This window comes from Paramormyrops kingsleyae, chromosome 12, assembly GCF_048594095.1.
Source record: "Paramormyrops kingsleyae isolate MSU_618 chromosome 12, PKINGS_0.4, whole genome shotgun sequence".
Lineage (NCBI taxonomy): Eukaryota > Metazoa > Chordata > Actinopteri > Osteoglossiformes > Mormyridae > Paramormyrops > Paramormyrops kingsleyae.
In genome coordinates this window covers 14,749,927-14,774,979 of record NC_132808.1, presented here as the reverse complement: position 1 = coordinate 14,774,979, position 25,053 = coordinate 14,749,927, and the positions used below count along the sequence as shown (strand labels likewise).

Sequence of the window (25,053 nt, the reverse complement as noted above, 5' to 3'; positions counted from 1 at the left end):
AATCAGTAGAGGATTCAGCTGTTTATATACAACTAAAGGAACCTCATGTTGCAATGCCCCGAATGTACTTCAGCTGCCATATACAACGTTCTTGGGTATGATCATCAACTCCATTACACAAAAAGCATCACACAAGTGGAATAGGTTAGCAAATATATTTTAATACATATATATAATATTTATATTCATTGTAGCTCGACAAATAAAATGCCTTCTTTAGCCTAGTATGATATAACCCTTTGTCAAGCCAGACCTTTAACTATTAAAAATGAAAATATTTTTGATGTTTTCATATTTTTTCTGTAACTTCAAAAAAAGAACACAAAACAAACAATTAAGACAAAGAGGAAACATAACAACCAATGGAGAAACAAGGTGAGCTTAATCTGCATTAAGTAGTTGAAGAGGTAAGGCATATAATTAAAACATGAAATTGCTTAATGTGGGACGCTCTACAACAGCAAGTGTTGTCTCACTTCATGTATGGTGAATTGAACAATTTAATCAGGTTGTAATCAGGCTGTAATCAGGCGGACAGGCTCTGTGATTAAGGCAACCTCCTTCACAAATCATTGATTGATGGACACATTAATGAAAATACCCACCATTGTGCTGGACCCACAGTCCATATTCTTTGAAGATTTTATGGTTATGTCAAACATAAACCATCATAAATACAGTACAATAAAATTTACAGGGTAAATGCCTGATATTTTAATTATATGTAGCTATTATGCTGTTAAAGACAAAACTGCGGCATGGATTCCTATTAGTTTCTTGTTATGGGCCGCAAATCACCACGTGCAGGTGTTTGCACTCCAAAGCATGACTACCTTCACTACCCTCCACAGCAAAATGAAACTGAATCACAGACAGTGGCTTAAAACATTATTGTTGTACAGCATTGCAAATTATTCTTATCATTTTTGCTTCTTAAACATCTACAGACCTAATGAGCGCTACTCATTCAAGTGAAATCAACAGTTTTACAAATAAAGCAACTTGGCACTTTTCTATAGCATGAAAGCTTGCTTTAGTGCATCATGTAAACGCGTTTCACATTTTCCGTTCCTTCAGTTCAGACTTTCAACTCAAAGACCATCAGTTGCTGGACTTTTTCCCAAACCCATTGTATGGTAGGTTGCCAGGTCTATTCCAGGATGTTCTTATTTAGCGTTGTATCTAATCTAATGGCATACCCTTAAGTGTGGCTGGTACATCGACTGCAGGTTGAGGATGTTGAAGATGCCATTTATTCACTGTATCCAAGCTGTAATGTAGCACCAGCTATTTAACCAAGCTATTATTAAGAATTTTTAAAACTATTAATTCTGTCCACGAGGACACCATTTCCACCAATATAGTCCATGCAGCCACAGACATGCATCCATACAGACACATATGCACATAATGGACTGATTCCCTGTGGCTTAACCCTGTGGTACAAATCCCCCTCTGACTCATTAATTTCAAAATCTAAATACTTCCTTTAACCCTACTTTATACCTCTGTTTACAACATACTTGGCCATTTGGACACTTTCTCTGTTAAGATTAAAGTTTGTTGCGTTGTTTTTCATAACAGTACAGAAATGCTTTCATTTTCAAAAGTCACAGTCACAAATTAAAAGCAACAGTATTACAAAGTCAGGGCATTTCCAGACAGATCAAGAACAGATCCAACTACAAATATTGCAACAAATCTTGAAAGTCACTTTCCAGAAAACACTTCTCATAAAGGTAAAAAGAGCTACATGACTGCAGTTTCACCTTAGCATTTTCTGACCATTGTTACTAATTCTTACAGTTTTCTTTTGACATAAGTTCCCACATATTTTTGTGCCCGTATATGCAGTTGGTAAACATTTTAACCCTTTAAAAAGTACAGCATTTTAACATACCTGAATTAAATAAATTAATCAATAAACATAGAATAATAATACAGTATGTACAACTAAATTAAATTTTTAAAAATGGTCATAAGTATATCATAGAATTCTTCAAATTTATTTTAATAAAAACAACTGCATGACTCATAATCCCCTATTGCAATAAGCTTAAAATGATTTTAAATGATACAAATTAACAATGTGATGCATATTTAAATTAATAACTGATGCTATTCTGAGTTGACCATCTCATAATATATTAATTATCTAAGCATTAAAACTGTTCCACAAACATTTTAAATTTTAGCCTTGGCTAGTAATGACAGATTTATGAGTGTTTCTGCGTATGTTTCATCTGCTAAGTCTTAAAAGTGTCACACAATGCTGATAAAACACTTATCTCTAGGTTCGTTTTTGAATGAGTACACACAACAATGCAATTTACATTTTTAAGCATGTAAGCCCCTCAAAAACAACTGTCTAAAGCCCACTGCATCTTTGAATTGGCCTTTAAAATGATTTATTTTCTCAAATCAACTTTAATAAAATAGCCATGAAAAAAATGACAAATTTTAATTATGTCACAGATATCTCCATAGTGACAATTTCACTTGAGAGTGGACTGTAAGGTTTAAGATCTCCACCAGGAAAGAGCAACCATTGTAGTCACTTACTTGGCTGGCCTGAGACAGCGGGAACCTCCAGGACTGATTTTAGGCGGGGTTTACAATTACAATTCAACCAGCACAGAGTACTTTGACAGTGCAAACGTTAAATGTCCATTTAACCTGCAGAAACATGAGAATGAAAGGAGAACACCCATCCGTTCTTTACAGGGAAAGTAGGGTGATGTCATCAATGGATGTCCAGCTCTCTAAATTTTCAAAATGCTACAGCAGCAATAGAAACAAAGAAGCCGGAGAACGAACACATGGGTACTCATCCTGCTGTTAGCCCACAACGGAATGCATAGACTGTTTTGATTCTGACGTTTTCCACACTAGTGCTGAAAACAAACAACTGGACTTTAAAGGGGAAAAATTTCAAACAGTTGTCAGTTTCTTGATTTTCAGCACCAGGGAGATATTTTTGGGCCCAGGCTACATGCATATTTACAATTTTCACACATTTGTTGTAGCATCTGAGTTCTGTTAAGGCTTTGTTGATTACTGCAGACACAGTGATTGTATTGTGTGAGTTTAGTCAACAGTCTGGGTACATATTTGTTTACAATGGCAGGACTGTTCAAACGTGTACCTCCTAGTTCAAATCCGCTACTGCATGGTTTTATCTCTAACAGATATACCACAGTAATCAATGTAGTTTTATCCAATGTATCTTTATACGCAGTATTTCAGTGTTTCTTTATTTCTGTCTGAGTCGGCATACGTCTCCTTACTTTCATCCCTTACAAAGTGCTTTCTCTCAAACCCAGTCCTCTTTGTTCTCAACCAAAAAGAGAAATAAGCTTCCTTTATCCTGTTCTGGACTGTGCACTAGAAAGGCTTAAACCTGCTTTTAATATGAATTTGTTCTCTATTATGATGAAAAAAATAAATAATTTAATGCATCCTTTTTGTTTCATTACCTCTCAAAATCATAACTACATATTTAATACACAATAGTAAAATATAATAACTATTTAAAAGAATATCTGTACTTTGATATACCTTAATTTCAATCAGGTACATTAACAGTTCTTAATCTTGATCACACTGGGCAGGCAATGCAAAACATAGTTGATGAAAGAAAAAACAAACTTGTTTTCTATTTCGCCAGTTACCTGGTGGTTACAGAGCACTTCAAAGATTAAAATGGCTGACTTGTAAATCCTTGTGAATTTTACATTTATGTGGGTTAAAAGATTTATTTCTCATAACTGCTGATATTCAAACTAAAACATGTTCAAAATTTAATATTTAAGCCAGAAAGTTATTCAAATAAAAACAACAGACCTCCTAAAAAATATATTTTTATCATTCAAGATATTAATCGTCCACAAGGCAAACATTGGTCTTCAAATAACAGTGACACAAATGGAATTCTGTCAAGTGGATTTTTGTTCTGTGGTGACTGTGTTTTTGAACAAATTTCCACAATATCCAAGGTATTCTGTCACCAGGAATAAACTGTCTAGCACATGAAAATACAGCATAACAACTTTAGTGATTCAGCTTGTGCCAAGCAAAAGCACTCAAACTCACAGCTGGTGTCGCCTGTTAGGGAAAGTCGACATGGCATATATGACATCACTGCGTCACACTTCGACATAGCATATATGATGTCACTGCGTCACACTTCGACATAGCATATATGACGTCACTGCGTCACACTTCGACATAGCATATATGATGTCACTGCGTCACACTTCGACATAGCATATATGACGTCACTGCGTCACACTTCGACATAGCATATATGACGTCACTGCGTCACACTTCGACATAGCATATATGATGTCACTGCGTCACACTTCGACATAGCATATATGACGTCACTGCGTCACACTTCGACATAGCATATATGATGTCACTGCGTCACACTTCGACATAGCATATATGACGTCACTGCGTCACACTTCGACATAGCATATATGACGTCACTGCGTCACACTTCGACATAGCATATATGATGTCACTGCGTCACACTTCGACATAGCATATATGACGTCACTGCGTCACACTTCGACATAGCATATATGATGTCACTGCGTCACACTTACTTTTACTTTTCAGCAATCTGCAGTATAAATATTTGGGCAATGTATCCTGGGTTCAGAGACAAACACGCATTGTACTGGGGGTGTTAGTGTGCAATAGCAAAGTATACAGGCACAGGGGTGACCCACTCAGCTGTAGAATGGAAGTGCTTTCCCTCTATTAGCTTCTTCTGTCCTTCCAGTCTTCTCTTAAGTCCATGATAGTTGGTGATAGTTGAAATCTGATTGGCTGGCTGATAGGCAGCTGTTAGTGCCACTGTGATGTGCAATAGTCGAGAGTGGAAGGGGCACGGAGGAGAGATGGGGCTGGGTTATGATGAAGGGGAGCAATGCAGCAATCAGGATCTTTGACTTCAGGCTTTCTTAGGGGGAGGGGCCAGCTTGATGATCTCATCCTCCGAGGGCTGGCGAATGACATCTGGGTGGAAAAGAAAAATGGTTGTCCAATTCTAGGGCCGAATAGGCATGTGACGACATAGCGTGCAATGATAAATAACAGTAATGATTCAAAGTGTGCAAATAAAAAAACGAGCTGTGAAGTAGCTCAAATTATTATTAATCTTTTCTTAGCTGCAATAGCGTTGTTTAGACAGTAAATGGCCTGCCCCCTATCAGTAGGCAACTAATGAAACTGACAGAAGTAACACTACGGAATGGTGAACACAGAAAGTGGGCAAATTGAAGGCTGACTACAGCCTTCATAAATCTTCATAAATGGTCCTATCTCTGATTAACTTTTTCATTTTAAATAAAAGGAATATTTTAGTTGATAGGTTACTATATTTTACATCAATCAGTAAAAATATTTCTAAATAATTATTGTTGGTCATTTAAGAAAAAGAAACAATTTTTTTTTTTTTTTAATAAGTCAACCAACGGAGTATTTCATTTGATAAAGAATGCAAAAGAAAATAGTCGCTTTTTTTTTGTAATTAAATTTTGTTTATTCAATTCATTCAAAAATATCACAGGAACATCGAATAATGTACCCAATATAGTAAACCGAATTGTGAATTGGGTGAATCGATTAATGTTCCGTGGGCTGAATACTGGACTTTTAAGAAATGAGCGGTACTTGTGTTTCCGGCCGCTATCTCCCACCGAAATAAATGCATTCATGTGATCATCGTGTTGTTCAGGACCTGGTGGTGCACATACCTTTGTACTTTTTGGCAGAGGGGATGCGTGTGAGCTTGGTGTCAATGTCATCGTCCTCTGTGATCTTGAGCACAGTGGTTCGGTATTCAATTACACGTGTCAGCAGGTCGGGACGCCGGGAGATCTCAAAGATGTGCTCAATGTATGACAGGTTGTCTATGTGCACACAAGGAGAGGATCATATGTTTAGTTTTACCTCACCCGCAAAAAAATCTGCAGGTAGCAAAGTGGTCAATTATGGACGTGCTGCTGGGGTATGTTCCAGAACGGGTCCTTCTGGCGTGTGCTCCAGTGTAACACATAACTAGGACAATGGACACTGTTGACAATGTTACGGAAAGCAGGATGCTGTCCACACTTCAGTTGATCATGGACTGTTCACCTGCTCCACAGTGTTGTGCTTGGACAGAAGAACACTTTCAGTCACAGATTCCTCAGTATAAAATGCACCAATGAAAACCTCAGGAAATCATTCGGTAACACTTTCTACTATATGTATTTTCATATTCACCAGACAATTGTCACAGACCATTATTACTATTTATTTTTATATAAAAAATGTTGTGTGTGGTACTGGGTATTGTCTATCTTTGTTTTTGTGTAACTGTGAACTGTGAAGTCTGTAACTGCAAGCAATTTCCACTGGCATAATAAAAGTGTTTTGATTCTGATTCAGAAATGGGTAAAAGTCACCTTTGAATCTGAGCTCTGCATGTATAATAAAATGCCCTTAGGAATTGGATGAGGGCTCTATGTGTGTCACAGGTCCTTTAAGCAGCAGGTCATCACAAAAATACCTGCAGAACCTGCATGATTTGTCACGACTCAGCATGGAAACCCAGTCAAAACAGAGCTTCCTTTTCCATCCCATTCTCTCTTTCATCCATCGCTCACATGGCACAGTTTTCCCTGCCTCACCCTCCTTACCTTGTGCAAGCTTGTCATTTTTTTCCAGGTAGCTGAACCACTCCGATGAGGAAGTGATGGCGTTACTCTGGTCTTCAGGGATGTCCTCCTTGCAGGCAGACTTGAGCTGGTCCAGATCCTCTTTGGTGATGTTATCTGATAAGTCGCTGAGAAGGTCACCGTATTCTGACATGGCCTGTGCAAAGGAAGGCACACACATATTACAGATTTATGAGAACAACTGAAATGAACAGACACTTCAGACAACAAGCATAAATAAACAAAAACGAATAAGTAGAAGAATACAGTGAAAATTATTTACATAAAATATGCCTGAAAAAAACATTTAGTGAAGTTCCAGTGAACTTCCAGGAGAGGGCAGCATTTCTATACTAAAAAGCTGTGTAGTTGCCATCCCTTATGTTGTTTTGTGAAGACACCTCACTCCTCTTTTTAAAAATTGGACCCGCATCCTAAAATCCACCTAATGCAACACAACATGGATAATCAAACAGCATTGCTTATGCTTGACTGAAACAAAAAAAAACTGCCTGTAGAAGAATTGGTTACAGGACCAATGTGTCCCCCACAATGTGACACATCACTCACTGCCACCAGCTGAACCTTACAAGACACGTCTATTGACAAGCTGAGCTAAGATGATGGTACCAGCTAAACCCTCATGTCTCAGCATTAAAATAACAAAGTAAAGAATACAATCATCAATGATTTTATGCCACTGATGGACATTAGTTAGGAGTCAGCTTAAAATGGAGCAACACAGTAAGCACAGCGCCATACATCAAGTCAGCACCATACATTAATCTGGCAAGACTTATATCCAAAAGGGGCTATTTAGCCTCCTCGTCCTCTGTATATTAATATTTTAATGATACTAAAGGCAGCTGGCGCCTACCTTAAAATCTAAATATGAACTGTTCATTACCTTACTGTAGCTTGCTGAGATTACAAGCCTTTTCTTTGTCTAATGGCTAGATAGTTGTCCTGCATTCTAATATATCTCTGTAATGCTATTTGGATATGACTAAATAAAATGGAGCTGGGCCATGCAGAGAGATATAAGACTGAACATGACCGGGATTCCACATGACAGGTCAACAAAGGACATTTGTTCATATGTCACAAGTAGTTTCTCTCAAGCCATCACCTCACATTGCCCCTTATTCCAACATTTGCCTCTGGACCTCTACATCTCTGAAGAAGCACAATGTGGTCTTTTTGTGGGTTACTCAGTTCCCTCATGCCACCCACCTCTACCTGTGGGGATGACAGCCGACCCTGGGATTAAACTGGCAAACACAAGCACCAAGACACGTCAGGCCTAACCAGCTCCGCCCAATCAGAAGAGTCTCACACTCTCACACACACATTTATACTCGCACACAGTCACAGGGAGTGGATTTTAATTTTCGAGGTATATGTATATGCCTTTAAAGCACCCAGTTCTGTTTAACAATTCTAAAGGATGTGGTACCGGTACTGGTCTCACGCACGTAAGCGAGAAAGTGGCCATCGTCTCTTTGTTTGCTTGAGGGCATTTGGTAAGGTATTGTGTTGGCAGCACTAGGACAAATCAGGAATATTTTCCCTTTACCACCAAGAAAGGTTAGAGGTCAAGCTGTCGCCTTGAATACACAGTCAGCCACACACATGCCCACGCACAAATGCCCCTATGAACATATTAACACAATCACAACGCTTATGTAAATGACTTTTACAATACTGCCCTCTTAGTAATCACGTGTCATCTAGAATGGTGTACAGAGGAATTATGTAAACATCTAAACATCCTGTAAATTATATATTACTAAAAAAGGAAATAACTAGTTCGTCATGAGGACATGAGGAATTTTAAATGAGTCAAAGGAACCTGAAAATGTTTTGGGCACTTGAGCGCTCAGATCTGGGAAGGGAGTCGAGGTTTACAGCAAAGGGTAATCACTGACTCCAGAGCAAGTCACAGAGAGCCACTTTGGGTCAGACTGAGTCCTTTCATAACAGACCACTCCTCTTCACATACTGTGCATACTCCACCACGGAGAGACCATTCCAGCGACATGGTCTCCATAAAGGACAAAAACACACAAATTCTCTCACAGACACACACACAAACACACAGTTCATATATTCATATCATCGTGGGGACTCTCAATTCTGTGGGAAAACCCCTGATCCCAATCATAACTCCTTTAACCCTTACCCAGCCCTAACCTTAACCATAAGTAGCCAAACAAAATATAAGATTTTTGGCTATTTAAGTTTTTTAAATGTATTCACACATTTTTATAAAACTTTGGTTTGTATTGTGGGAACCTGAAAAATGTCTCCACAAGCTAAAAAGTAACAGGTTTTACTGCGCTGTGTGGACATATGGGCCCCACAAATTGGTAAATACAAACCCACACGTATACACACACACACACACACACACACGCACACGCAAAATGAATGTACATCAACAAACCCATGAACAAGGCATGCACGCAAATATGACAAGAAACGTCATTAGACACAAAAGTTCCTTATGCATGCAGTTATTGCTGACATGATCACTATGGCAATACCATAACTGCTGGTTTGCTTTCAAGTTCACCCTACACACAAAGGAGGCTGGATGTGGAGGAGTGCTTGGGAGATGTGGAGGAGTGCTTGGGAGATGTGAGTCTGTCTTACTGAATTGACCATAAGACCTGTCCCACTCCTCTGTTGATCCTATACATTGCGCTATCCTAACCCCCACCCCCCAAACCACCACCCAGCACCATTTATCCTCTACCAACTGATGTTGCCATGGAAACAGGGCACACGCTGCCTTTCAGAGGAGAGGCTGTTACTTAGCGACAGCTAAAACCACATGAGAGAATGAGACACCGATAGTGAGAAAGTTAAAATGAGGAAGATGGGGGTTACATTAGCGATGACAACCCTGAGGATGAAAGGCTTAGCTTAAGATGCCCTCAATGAACACCCAACAGACATCCACCATATGCACGCAAGCACACACCCATCCATCCTAATGTGACATGGGCTCTCCCTACTTTCTGTCAAAGCCCATCTCAGTGCAGCGACTCAGAGTCCTTGAGGAATCTGCTATAACACATCTGATGAGTCATACTCCCAGACGCACTGCATGGATCAGTAGTTTTGCATTTGCTTTGCCATACCGTGCTGTTCTTCCTCCCTATTTGTGTTCTTCTGCCCTGTAGTGTTTCTGCTCTGAAAATCCTCTGAGCCACTCTTCGAAATCCTAACAGCATCTATCTGTCAGGCCAGTGATCTGGTTCCATTCGGTATAGACTTTTCACATCTAAGGGGTTCAATGCAACTGCATGAGTTTATTTTGGTACTGCGCTACCAAAAAACACCATGTTATCCTTGAACAGAAAATTACTTTGTTGCTGTCATTGATGCGAACCTGCTGTAATATAATGCCAATCCTGGTCAGGGTTGCGGGGGTGCCTGGATCTTAGGCAGCATAGGGCAGTGAGGTAATAATGTAAAATATTATATACAGACGCTCCTCTACTTACGAACGAGTTACGTTCCAAACGGGCGTTTGTAACTTGAAATGTTCATAAGTTGTTATTCAGCATGATTTTAAGGGTATACGCAAGTACAAAGAACTGAGATGCTGGGAGTACGCACACTACGCTGCTGCGCGGCGGGAGTAGCGGCCAGAAGTAATACTAGGCGGAATTGGCACACTGAAAAAAAAAAATTAATGTTGCAGACAGGAAACGGGAGCCCAACGAACACAATTTGGACTTACAGTCCTCTTCCTTCGTATGTCTGAAAGTTCGTAAGTTTAAAGTTCGTAAGTAGAGGAGCATCTGTATTAGTTGTTTGCACCTAAACTGCAGCACTGTGGTTGCCTTCAACAGTCTATGACATGCAGTGTATGTGAAATGGAATCTAAATTGCCTACAACCTAACTATGTTTCCCAAAACCATGACATACAGAATTCCAGGTATTGTATCTAAAGTCACTGTAAACATTACATAAGCAGTTAGAGAAATTAGTTGGACTGATTGAACGCCACGAAGAACAAGCCTGGATCCAGAAACCCTGCAGAAGGAACTGATAACCAAGGCTCCTCAATAATTTCTTACGACTGCCCGTTTTATAAGAAGCAGTTGACACTGTGGGCTGAGGTGAGTTGACATGAGGAGGAAGCAGAGGATGCCTACAGCAACGTACTTTTGGGGAAGATTCTTTTTCTTCCTCTTCCCAGTACGTCGTATTTAAACTGCTTTGGACAATGCTGCATGTTCCTCAAAACAAATCAGGCAAAATGCATTAATATTAAGATGTATGAGGCCCTCTGAGCCATTTTAGGCTCGAATAAAACTCACATTCTGATTTAAAGTGACCATTCAGGTGCAGTTTTATGCATCAGCAAACCGCTAGAAACCTTATTTAAAAAATAAAAAATAAATCTTGATATTAGCAATCCAGGTTTTCTGAGATTTTCTGTCAATGATTTTCTTTATTTAGCCAGTAATAACCACAGTGGGATTTTAGCAGTGAGATCTAAAAATAATTCACAGTTTAAGAAAAAAATCTGACTTTGTGTCGACTACACTAGACCTTTTCCGGCTTCTGTCCTTATCGCTCCCTCTTATTTATCAGATGCAGATTAAAGGAGATGTTTATGCATGCAAATGAATCAAAGTGCATCACATTTATGCTGGTACAGCACTGACACAGAAATGCCTTTTTACGTAATGTAATTTTTTTCACCTATAAATACTTAGCATGACCTCGTAACAATTTCTAGTATCAAGGATTTGGACAAGAGCAAATTGGACCAGAATTAAACACGAAAGGCTCAAATCAAACGTGGGCTGGCCAGCAGGAAGTTCGAGAATTTTCCCAGTGGGCCGATCTCGTGAGGCCCAGTGTTTGTTCCCCAACCCCAGCGTTATATATAGCTTATATACCCCGGGTGCCAGTCAGCGGCAAATTCCCAGGCAGCTTTTTGTTGCCAGTCCACCCCCGATTTGAATACACATTAACACAAAGGATCACAAAATGATTCCATCTGTAGCAGAAAAACAATCCCGCCACATCATGTGAAGACACCAAGCACACTAACCAGACGAAGGCATCTTCATACGGGACGCTCACTCATAAACTTTAATTCAGACATGCTGAATAAATGGACCCCATATCAAGTGCACATTATGACTCAAAACACCAACACTTCCGTCTGAACAAACAAGAATCCTTCTATGTTTTCCATGTGAATATCACATTGAGAAACATTTAATTGCTCGTGTATGATGGGAAAATACATTGAGCCTCTCATGTGCTACTGATATTTCCCCATAATGACACCCAATCTCAAGCATAATTCTTACTGGTGAGGTTAAAAGCCAAGACGCCTGCTCAGGACTATTGCCCCTACGATCTATGGAACGAAAAACTGGTCCATGATGGTTTTACTGTAATATTTGAAATGATTCCGCTTTGAATTTTATTTATTTTTTTTCCAAATAAAACTGTAGACCAATTTCAAAGCATGAAAACCTGAAAGCTTGCTTTGCCTTGTTAGTGTAATGCCAATATGCATACTGTAGCCTTCAGATATAAAGAGAAACATGCTGATACATTTAGATGCCAGGAACAATTCCGGAATGTAGGCCAACTTGTGTCTTCATTCAAGTGTTACGATAAAACTATTCCATTAATATACTGCTATCTGATTAAAGCATATTTCTTTTATGAGAAACATGATTGCTGCATTTCATTTATGCTACAAATGCAGCAAGGCACATGCACTCCATTGTCCACACAATGCAAAAAACAGCCATCTGTGTACAGAAACTGCATATTTCATACAGCTGACCCTGCTGCAGTTACAGTAAGGGTCCTCTTATTTCATGCACTAAAACTCACAATTAAATGATAAACAAAACTACAGAACTGTGATTCCAAATGGGAGCAACAAGGTACACGCTAAACAAAATAATAATTTACAGGAGAAAAAAAAATTAATACATGTCATAACATGAGATTTGACAAGCCTAACAACTTTGGTTCTATTATCTAGTTCTTCCATTTTATCTTCATTGCCTTACTAAAAAAGGGAACATGATCTAATTAGGTTCTGCTATTTCAGCAACTAAATGCAAGAATGTGAAGGATGATCAAGACAGAAACTTGCAGCTTGTTCTCCTTTAGAAACAATCAGTCTTGAAGAGAAACACTTTTCTTACTAGCAAATGCACAAAACTTGTTCATAAAAAAAACAGCTAAATAAAGGATACTGTTGACCAAGCATAGAAGGTAATGGCAAAAAAAATGGAAAATTTACTATTATTATTATTACTATTATTACTATTTGCAATCAACAGAGAATCTAATTACATGCATGGATTAGCCGCAGTGCCCAAATACTCCCATTCCTCCTATCCTTTCCATCCCAAATGAACTGGAAATACATGTTCATGTCAAAGGAAACATTATATATGACATTCTGTTAAATATGCTGCAATTCCGGAGTGCGCATTTTGAGACTGAGAAAAAGAAAACGCTGGCACTAAGGACAACTATCTACTCCTCTTTTTCTCCTTCACCTTCATCCCATCCTTGCTCTATTCATCGGCAGCTTCCTTCAGTCCTTCAGCATAAATCCAGTGGAGACTGGTTAGCCAGGCTTACTTCCTGTCAGTAGCATGGAGGCAGTTCCTGCTCAGGTTTGGACCAGAGGAAAAAACAGCAGCTGGAAATGCCATCTGCGTTAAAATGTAAACTAATCTCTATGCACAGAGCATCTCATACCTCCTGCCATATCCCCACCCCTACCTGCTTTATTTCTCTTTTTTTCCTCATTTTCATCAAAAATACAGTAATACTAGTAATAATAGTTTTATTCTTTTTTTCCCTCTGAATCCTAATGGAATGTAAATGTGAGAGTTTTGTTGCAGGCTGCCCCCCTTTATAGCCTGGATTAGCCTACACTATGACATAGAGCAGCGAGCCCTGGGAATCCCGCTGCGTGTGAGAGAGCGAGACGGAAGGCGTGCGTGGCCACGCTTGGACTCACACACTAAAGTATTTGCCCCCTCTTCGCTCCCTGACCCCAATTTTTTTTAATCTAAAAGGCAATCGGTTCAGGAAGGCCTTAGGAGCAGAGCAGATGGTTGGATTTGAGAATTACGGAGAGGTGGAGGGATGAGTGCAGGGCTGCGGAGAGCAAGAGGGATGTGCAAAGGAGGAGCCACGAGACGAGGAGACGAGAGGCGCGTCCACCGTCACCTCCCTCTCAGTGCTCTTTCCACCAGCTTCTGTCTCATCTGTTTTGTGCTCGTTCTCAATGTCATTCACAGACCTGCTGGCACACATTCACGGCCCCCACATCTCCCTGCCGCCTTCAGCTTTTCTCACAGTCTCACATTGTCTCGTTCTTCAAGCTATGCGGTGTTTTGGGGGAGAGAAGGTGAAACAAAGCGGCAACTGCAGCATGAATTAGCTCCTCAACTTCATTGACCGAAATCATACGCAGAATCAAACATACCTAGACACTCCCTGTCACAGTAAATGTACATCTCTCATTACCCCCCCTTAGCAAAAATAAAAACCTGAGATGATTTCTAACCACACAAAGTGGAGATTGACTAGAATAATCATTTACGTCAATGCAATAAAAAATGCACAGTAGAAATAAGACTGTTAAATTGACTTGCAGAATGCTTGCAGTTTAAGTCCATAAGCTGGCCAACTACAATAAAGAGAAAACTGAAATTTCACCATACAATTAAAGATGTCCACACTGAACTAACTAGACTGGAAAGCTTCGCTCTCAAAATCCCAAACTGACAAACTACATCAGAAAATACCCATGGACCCTGACTTGAGGTCTGTGAACTGCAAACTCATATCATAACAGTAGAGTACATTACTCATCTGATCAAAGTGAACCACGGAGGCCTGTATTGACCAAAGCTTACCTCCACATATTTTAATGCACTTATTCTGTTGTGCATCTACTGGAAGATTCCGATGTTAAACCAGTCATATATTTAACAATTATGTGAAGGCTGTTTGCCAGTATGTGTTTTATTCAGAAACAGTTGGTGCTGAATAATTAAATGCATTGCATTAGTGGCATTATGAACACTGAGATTGTATGTGTGTTTATGTGTGTGGTGCACCATGTTAAATACAGATTTGTTTTCCCACTTTCACAAAAGCCTTCTACACTCTCATTCACTTAAATCTAGAACACCTCTGTTCCCCCTGCTATGAGTGAATACATGCCAGGCAGTCGTGATTTTAGACCAAAAGACTGGCTATTGATAGTAGGGCCTGGTTGCTAGGAGACTTCAATTTCACAATCTTGAATGAGGGCTACACGTCTTTGGTAGCAGAATTGTAATTTTGTGGATCAGCTTTATTCGTCTACAGAGAAATACAGTCACATGCACACATTTAAGTAAAGATGCAAAGACATAAAAATCCAAACGTAGAGCACAAAATCTATACATGCAAACACACAGATAACAGTAATGTGAGCATGTTTTGTGCAGTAGTATTAATTAAGGAGATCTAGATTTGTCTTTAAGATGAAAGAATGACAGTTAAGGAGGCAAAGGAAATGGAGCCGGGGTGAGAGAAAGAAAGCAGGAGGAGTGAGAGCAGGATGGAGTGTGAAGAAATACACACACACACACACACACACACCCAAATATCATCCAGCACAACATCAGATGTATGCACACTACCCTGGACAGTGTGCACAGAGCCATGAACTTTCTCTTAGGATCACAGGCACACAATCTTGCATCTTCATGTCATCATAAACACATACTATATGTAAAATATGAATATAAGTATAGTAGGGGTCACACACAATCACACAAATACACACTTGCTCACATGGCCCCCATAGATAACTAACAGCAGTACTAAATGGATTTTCAACATTGAGCTAAAATGTCAGTACAGAATAAAACTTCAGCCTTGTTTGCCCGTTGCTGCTGCTGAACGAAGCCCCTATTACTGTATAAGAGTATTAACCTTATAAGCAGGCTTGTGAAGAATGTTACTCTTGCATGTGTGACCGCAGGATCAAAAACAGCATTGTGTATGGCAGATGAATAGAAACTTGCTTTAAAACTTGGAGCGATCTATGCTGCATGGTTTCATGAAGATCTGAATCCATAGATTACACAAATCTTTACATAGTCTTTTAGGAGTAATACCTTAAGAATATGATCCACATTTTCTATTTTTGCATATAATTTCTTTCCTATTGGCTCCTTCGCAGTATCTCGCATCTTCTTCCTCCCACTTGTCCTACTCTTCCTCTCCCCCCCCCCAAATTTTTTTCCAATTTCCTGTTGCTGTCCCGTTTTCCTCTCTGTCTTTCACAGCCGTTATCAGTTTCCATCGTGCACGCCAGGATCCGTCTTCAACTAACGCTTCGACGATGGCTCATGGCCTACCCTGGAGAATCTAAAGTATGTAGCAGAGTGACTCTAAGGCTTCTGTAGATAAATCTTTGCAGTAAGTGCACACACAGATGTGTACAAAAAAATTCTGTTAAGTTGGGGTGTGAGTTGTTTGATGAATTGCATTTTGAAGGTGATCCTCTCTGGATGGCTGAGCAATGCCAGCGTATTCCCAGCATGCAGGATGGAAGGGGTGCGCATGTACAGCATGCCAGGGGAACAGACCTGGAATGAGAGCGGCACGCCTGACTGCACATGCTTAATGCCTACCATTAACCCTGTGTCCATGCTGAAGCTGCTGTCATCTCAATTGTGAGTCCAGCACATATGTCACCTTCTTTATTCCAGTACTGAACCACATCCAGTGTGGACAATTGCCAGTGCTGAGTCACCTTTCACTGACCATTTTACTCAGGAAAGACAAGGGGGTGGGACACAAATAATTACATTTTTGGGAGCTCAATACAGACGCTTGAGTAAGCAATAGCCTGATAGTCTATCGCCGCCTATTAACAAATAGCAATGTCAAAATTACAGACCTCCAACCTGGACCGTGCAATGACCACATTGCTGTGACATCGCTGTAGCACTGACGTCCAGCCAGTGACTGTGGTACTATGATAGCAGTCTTAACACTTCAGGTGTGCACCAGCTGGGGCCCAAAAGAAGAGGCTCACACTCAGCTGGGTGTTAGTTTTTGAACTGGTGCATCCATGGGACCAATGGGAGATATAGGTATACAGATCTTGACTATGCTTCTCAGTAAATGTTGTTGGTATGGGTCAAAAATAAGGGTAGAGACAATGCCCATCAATCAAATAAACTTGAGTCTGGAACTTTTCTCACTTTTCTCTTCCTCTTCTGAGTTTTTGTGCTCAAACCTTGGTCCAGGAGGCCTGCAGAACTGACCTGTAAGTTGGCAACAAACTAGGAAAGGAGCACTGTGCTAGGCACGACCGACTGGAAGGAGTTGTGGCTCTGGGTCATCCCTGCTTCATATATGTACCATGGTCCGTACCAAGTGCAGGGTTTGAGTCTCGAGTCTCATGTATACGACACATTGTGAGAAGGTGGTACATTTAGTATTTATAGAAACAGAAAAGGTTACATTACTGGTAAATGGCAAGGGCTCTCTGTAAATGCCTTCATTTTCTGTTTGCGTTCTGCTCCTCTAAGCAGCTCTACAAAGGGAACTGAAACTGGATGTACAGTGAACAACTCCAGTGTGGACAATTGATACCAGCTCTGTGAGCCTCTGCTAATAGCTGTGGCAGCCATAATCATCAACACTGATGGATCGGCGCCAGTGGTAACCACAGCGATACTCTCTTACTTGGCCCTCGGGCTGAGTAGCATGGTGCAGGCATGCTTAACGTATGGGCAAAGCATCATGGGAGGTGTGTGACTCACAGGCGAAGTGCATCACGCACAGCATAACATGCCGCTCATACTAACGCCTAAATGAACGTGTTCCAGAATGGTTTCCTCCTAGTCCCCCTGAAGTATCCAGCTCCTTCGGTCCCTGAAGCAAGAGAGGGCGAACCCTCGCACTGATATCGAAACTGCAGTGAGTTTGCAAGCAGGCCTTCTGACAGCATAAGCAGGGCCTGAGAGAAAGACGGCGTGCCCCCCAACAGCCTGTCCCCACCCTGTCAATCAAGCCAATTATCCTCCCAGTGCTGAGGCTCAACCCAATCAGATTGCATTAAATCAAATGAGCCCCAGTGAGACTTTTCATTTAGGTTCAGTTAGCGGATGCCTTTTCCCCAGAACAACATTACAGTAAATATGCACATTTTCTGCATTGACAGATAACTTGGGTGTAAAAGCACTAATACGTTTCATGATACTTAAAACGGCATTCATAATTAGGCAGTGCTAGCAATTAAAAAACCATCAAGCACTTCACCTCCAATCCCCCGCCCCTCCCCAGCCCACAAAATGACTCAGAAAAAAAACGAGGCGAAACCTCTGTCACGTTAAAAGTCTCCTGACAGATAAAAATAGCTTTGTGCTATTTTGGGGATAGACCTAATCATTGCCTGCAGGTGTTTAATAAAAATAAATGTTCTGTGGCACAGCCTGGCCACATTGGGGCGGTTTCAGTAAACCGGCAGAAAGCAGCATTTCATCTCGACCACAAGTATTCCCAGAGAACGACAGACACAGGAAGTGGCCGAAGGAAACACATTGTTGCTCAGCTGGCCGGGTTTTCTCAATGGGAAGAAAAAAAACATCAATAAAATAATTTTAACTGTAGTAGAACATGTCTCATTCTAACTAACTAGAGACGGCCAACTCACAGCTTAAATGTGCACTACAGAGAAACAAAAGAGGGGAGAAGAACAATACATAGGCTTTGCTGAAAATTAACTTCTAAATAAAAATATGAAAATGTGTTGCTTCACGTTTTCAGTTCCTTAATGTTTGACACCATATGTATGGTGTGTACATATAAAAATACATCTTTTTAAAATGTTTCAAACGACAACTTTTACATACTAGGGCACTAAAAACTTGACTTGGTTGTTCTGCCAGCCACAAGTTACAGAGGTCCACTTGAACCTGGTGCGAGTCGAACCACACTGGGGATTCTATAAGATGGCGAATCCCTTAGTCTTGTACCTTTGTTTCTTCACAGCTGGATAGCAGCATGAAACACAGCCAGAGAAATTAAAATGCAGGATGCCAGTGGAATGTTCTAGCACAACTGCTCTGCAGCCTTTGGTAATGACTGGAGAGTGGTGGGGCATGAAACGCCAATGTATTGTTTTTCTTTTGAATGAATGGTGAGGAGGGCAGGATCCACAGGCCTCCCTCCTCCCTTCATTTCCCCGAGGTACGTCTTGGCACAGGCTGCAGGCTTGTCAGGTTTCAGTATGACGGCTGTGTGGCTTCAGGTGCGGATTCATCGATGAAGAAAAGAGGAAGCGCGTTGTCTCTAACCATATGACTGATTGCTTTCCAAAAGCCACGAAAGACAAGTGTGAAGGCTTAATCTTATGTGTGACAGACGCACATCATGACAATAATCTGGACATAATCGGCTATAGTACTCGCAACGTAACAGCATATTTCATGTGTTTTTTTATATTTCGTACTTATCATATGCCAATTTTCACGTCTGATTCAGATGAAATATTAGGTCCAAAGTGTCAAATTAAATTAAATAAAGTGCGCGTCACCATGCACGATGAATCCGATTTTTAATAAAAACAGAATGCCGTAGTATTTTACAGTTTGGCTGCACGCACGTCCATTCTCGTTAGGTAGCAAATCGCAGGCGACAGTGAGTGTAACGGAATGCACGACTCCCAGAATCGGTGCATCTTTACCCAGATTAGAAAAAAAACTACAGCCAACTAATTTAAGCCTGCTACCAAAACAGTTTGAAGTAGAGAGAGATATAAAATACTTACTTTGGGAGTGATAGAATCAGCCGATCGCTGAGAGATGCTCTGGACAAAAAAGAGATCGAAAGTGTCCCCGTCTGTCTCTCTGCCGTCTGTCCAGTCAATGTCTTTTCCTTGTATATTGGTGTCAAAAGGGCTCAGTATGCGGGTAACCCCGTCCGATTCGCTGGGCTATTGGGTTCATAAAATGTATTTGCTACGTTTCACTTGATACAGTTCTGACTGTTTTATATAAAGGTTATTATTATTATTATCATTTTACAGGCAGGCGTGTCGTCCTGTGTTGTGCGGTTCTGAACGTCCGCTCAGTCTGTGCACAGGATCGCCGGTCTGAGAACGGGAACGCCTTTTCCCCTTTCCTCGCAGTTTTCTTTCCCAGTCACACACACCGTCTGATTCCGGTGCTTCATCGAGCCACACACACATTTTTCGAGGCTGATGTCACCCGGCTATCCGGCCCCTAAACCCCTCCTCCTTTTTGTTTCCTGCTTCGGCATACAATTCGTGTACAATCCTTATCGCTTCCTCCTTAATGTGGTCCATGAAGGCATGCATACATTTTCAGTTGTTCACCTGAATTGCAAGTTAAGAACTTATCTCCCTCTCTCTCTCTCTCTCTCTCTCTCTCTCTCTCTCTCTCTCTCTCTCTATATATATATATATATATATATATATATATATATATATATATATATATATATATATATATATATACACATACTTGCATACATATATGTGTATGCATGTATGTATACACACACACATCTCTCTGTTTATCTATCCATCTGCACACAAATTCATAGTCATATTGGTAGGAAGGGTCTTCGTTTAGCCTAGTGGTTAGACAGCATCTGCTGTGAGGACATGTCAGTCTAGTTTTCATCACAGAAGTAAATCATGAATCCCTCTGCTTTTTGGTTGACATCTGTCATTCCTCTGTACTGTAGCTCTACATCAGTGTGAGTCACACCCAGCAAAATCCATGGAACGCCTACACACCTTCAGAATACTGACAGTGAACTGCTGTTTTTTATTGGTGATTTAGCATTTCGTCTTTTGACATAATGACTTTGAGAGGCTCAGTCAATTATACTTTTAAGCTACCAGGGCTGCAAGTTGAAATCCCACCCTTAACTAGAACTTTACGGATAGGTTTACTGACATTCATGACGTAAGATCCAGGGGCAGCCTATTGAACGCTGCTGAAATATACAGTATGCAAATAAATAGCGGATGTTCGTCACAGATCCTGTGTAGGCTGCACACAGCAACCCTCCCATTCTCCATCTCCTGTTTCCACTGTTTCCAGTGTCCTGAAGGCAGAGTTCATCGGCAGTCCAGGAAGTCCAAGCCAAAGACATGCAGCAAACTATGCACTGCATCGCATCGTTTACCCGCAAAAAACACAATTTTAAGCACTGCTATCTTTTGAAGGCCATTCTTAGGGGCTTTGTAGTTGTTATTTGGTTTTTCATATATTTCAGGTGACTCTTCTTGCATTGTCCATGCCCCGTATATGGACACCTTATAAAGAAATGCTTACAGTTATTGGCTCTGTAAGGTCTATTTGCAACACGTGTTAGCATAATGTAATTAATGTGTTAATAACCCGCAAACCTCCAGTTAATGATCATTTATCAAATGTCCAGTTTCCCTATTCATGCTGAATGAATATTGTTAAATCATGCTGTGGTAAGTTACATTTATAAGAATTTTCGATCAAGCGCAGACTGTGGATCAGATAAATAATTATTACATCTTACTACTTCTAAATGACTTAGACAAATTGCAAGCAGTAACCTGACAGGGCAGTAACCTTTGATAGTATTGCATACTATCAAGTTTTCACAATGTCAATAAAAACTTCAAAGTACTTTAAAGGTATCGGAACCATAAGTGTAAAATTCGGTAAAAGATCCACAGGAAATACTGTATGTATGTATATGCATATACACATGCACACGCACACACACATACTGTATATGCAAACTGCTGGTTCTGCATTACCTTGTGCTGTATCTCCCCAACTGATCTCTAGAAAGCTTGCTGCTGTGCCCAGTCTTCACTGTGGGGGAGGCGAGTCTCACAGTTTCTACTCGTCCTGCGTTTTTCTCCAAGCCTTCGGTGGGAACGGCTGAAGTCGCCAAGATGTACAGTCACTCAGTGCATCGAGAAGCCTGTGTCCTGAGCAACTAGCTGCAGGTAATGAAGGATCTGAGACGGAGGCTGCTTATCAGACGAACCAATAAAAACAAAAAAAACACAGGCAGCAGGCTGACAGACACACTGCGCCTGCTCTCTGCGTTCCAGTCCACAGCCTCCCCTGATGCTGCCAGGCAGAGGAGGGGGGAGCGGAGCGTGGGGGGTGCAGCACGACACCTGCTTTTACTTTGATGCTGGTTAAAGGATCCAGCATAAATATCTCCTTAAGAACGCAGCTGCATCAGCATCACCAAAATCAGAGAGTGAGTTCACTGTTAAGAGACATATTTTTAAGTGTTCAATCACAGGTGATCTGATCTTTCCTACTGTAACTTTAAGCTTCTGTGAGGTTGTGGATTTCTGTGACTGTGTCTGGGTGTTCAAGGTGCGGCTCTGTAACGCTGCATTTGTCTAAGTTTCTATGTGCGTGTGTTTGTATTAGATGACTTGGAACCTGAGCGATTGTGTAGGGATTTCTGAAAATGACTGTAATACTAATCTATATACATTTGACATAAAACAATGCAAGGGGTTAATACACATACTCACACACACACATATGTTTGTATTCATATCTTTATAATCTTTATAAGGGGACCGTCCATTCATTTCCATAAGAAAAATCCTAATCCAAAAAATGACAACCTTAACCTACCCTGTCCTAACTTTAACCATAAGTGACCAAACAGAATACAAGACTTTTGACATTTTTAGTGTTTTGATTGCAGTCACATATTTTTAGAAAATTGAGTTTCCCTTTGTGGGAATTGAAAAGAATTACTGGTTTTTATCACATTGCGGGGACATGTGTGTGTGTGTGTGCATGTGTGTGTCACATACATTAGATGATAGATAGATAGATAGATAGATAGATAGATAGATAGATAGATAGATAGATAGATAGATAGATAGATAGATAGATAGATAGATAGATAGAATCTGAAAACAGAAGCCTTTTTGTCTATTTAGGAAAGTTGTACATCAGTTCTGTCTTGGGACAGTAGGAGGAAACCAGAGTTCCTGGAGGATTGCTGCACAACTTGAGGAGAAGATGCAAACTCCACACACACATGGGGAGAAGATGCAAACTCCACACACACATGGGGAGAAGATGCAAACTCCACACACGAGGGACAACCCTGGAGTGTGTGGCAGAAGTGCTGCTCACTCAACCACTGTGCCGAAATACCGTATACAGTATATGTAAGTCATTGCAGAAGCAAAATCACAAGGTCATTAAGGCCAGCTGGAACACATTGTGTTGTTTTAAGGTTTGACAGCTTTGGTCATATAGCCTTGGTGTGTGTGTGTGTGTGTGTGTAATGTCCCCATAACGTGATAAATATCCGTTTTTTTTCCTTTATGGGGACCGGTTTCCTGGTCCCCATAAGGGAAAACTCTATTTTATAAAAATCGGTGACTCCTATGAAAAAACTAAAAATCCAAAAACTCTTGTATTTTGTTAGGTTACTTATGGTTATGGTTAGGGCAGGGTAGGGGTTAAGGTTGTCATAGTTAGCGTTAGCATTTTTCCCACTGAAATGAATGAGCGGTCCCCATAAGGATATGTTTACCCTACATGTGTGTGTGTGTGTGTGTATGTTTCTGAATGGCCTCCTGTACTGTTTATCGTTTGCAGACAGGCACTGTCATGGCCTTGGGCGGCACAGAGAAGCAAATTTGAGAGGACAAAATGGGAGGAAGGGCCTGAAACAAGAGGCCAGTGTTCTGGTGCTCAGCGTGTTCGCCCCGGGAGCATCTCGCCGCGCTAACAGGGGAGTTCGGCTTTCTCGTCACACTGGCACTTGTGTAAGGAAGCGACAAACAAGTTTAGGGTACATAAAGCTCCTACAAAACAACTGGGCTGAGGCCCAGCACTCTCCTCGTACACAGGCGCATTCTGTGCGGAGGGAGAGGGGGCTGAAGACGGATTGATATTCCGTCTTAAGGTTATATGGTTTGTTTTTAGGTTGTGCGAAACCTAAAGTGGAAAGTTTTTTTCCAATTAATTATGAAAAAATGATGGTAAAGTTGATTGCAATCAGATCAGAAATTTGAAGCTGAGCTTAAGACAGACTTACATTAATGAATGTGAGACAGACTTGCATTAAGGCAATGAGTTTTTCAATTTTAAATACCATAAATCACACTTTGACAGATGAGAGCAGTAAAGTAAAATGGATTTACTATTTTTTTGGTGATCTTTTTTTTTCTCTCTTTCAGGGTGGCTAAATGGGAAGAACTGTTACCTCAGAACTCCATGGCTGCTAGTTCAAATCCTGCCCCCATTCTGTGTGTGTGGAGTTTGCATTTTCTCTTGTGTCAAGTTCATGTCCTTTTGGTACTTCAGTGTCCTACTGCCATCCAGTGAGATGGATCCACATCTCTAAATTGCCTGTAGTGTATCATTGGGTACCACTGATGAGGCAGGAAGTCAAAGTTCTGTGTATATATTGTGACTGTAAAAGACATGGTTAACCAAAGATGGTTATTGTTCCAGTTTAGGTCTTTTACTGTCAAGGAAACAAACTAAAAAAGATCTCTGTCCCTCTTTCAATTGCACAGACACACATACACACTCCACACACTGACCTTACTGTTCAACAGAAGCCTTTTTTTAAGGCCCTGGTTAATGTGAGTCTGTCTCCTTGTTTTTTTTTTTTGGGGGGGGGGGGGGGGGTTAGGGGGTTGCTACAAAGTAACCCATCGTATAAAGCAACAGTGGGAAAAACAGGCAAAACATTATTTCTCACAAAATCTGCTTTGAATGGAGACCAGTTTGAAAAGGCCCAGTGCTGGAGGCTGGCAGCTGGTGCGTGCATTTATTTACATCTCCGCATGGGGGGCCAGAGATTGTGTTAATGTAAACAGCATTCAAATTAAGCAGCACGAGCCTGTCAATACTATTCAGACACATTCTCAAAGAGTACAATTTTTTGGTTTCTTTTCTTAGCACTGCCTGTATTATGGTTCCGTAAGAAACACATTTCTGCCTAGACCCTGAAGTTTAATCAGCAGAAATGATGTGAGGAACATTCTGTGCACCCTGATCACAGCAGTGGGAAGGCCAGTCCGGCAAGCGGGGACAGCTACGACAATTTCCTGCCAGTGAGCAGTGCTATTGTTCCACAAGGGCAGTAGATGTTGTGCAGTAGACAGTAGGGTGAAACAGGCTCAAGCACTGCCCTGGAGATCTGAGACATACAAAATTAAACGCTTGCATTGTATTATTTAATTTTCATCATTTCAGATTATTTTGCAACATTTACTAAATTAGTTCATATCTTTCC

The 25,053-nt window shown here is 40.7% G+C and overlaps 1 protein-coding gene across 1 annotated transcript; it reads right to left on the bottom strand.

The window, feature by feature from the left end:
- Positions 1–141: 141 nt before the first annotated feature.
- pea15 (proliferation and apoptosis adaptor protein 15) lies at positions 142–19,958 on the bottom strand. The gene is made up of 4 exons (XM_023839490.2): positions 19,568–19,958; positions 6,693–6,867; positions 5,766–5,921; positions 142–5,025 (listed from the first exon to the last, which is right to left on the bottom strand). The coding sequence occupies exons 2-4, from the start codon at positions 6,862–6,864 to the stop codon at positions 4,961–4,963; spliced, it is 393 nt and encodes a 130-aa protein (XP_023695258.1). The 5' UTR covers positions 6,865–6,867; positions 19,568–19,958; the 3' UTR covers positions 142–4,960.
- Between the last annotated feature and the right edge of the window lie 5,095 nt (positions 19,959–25,053).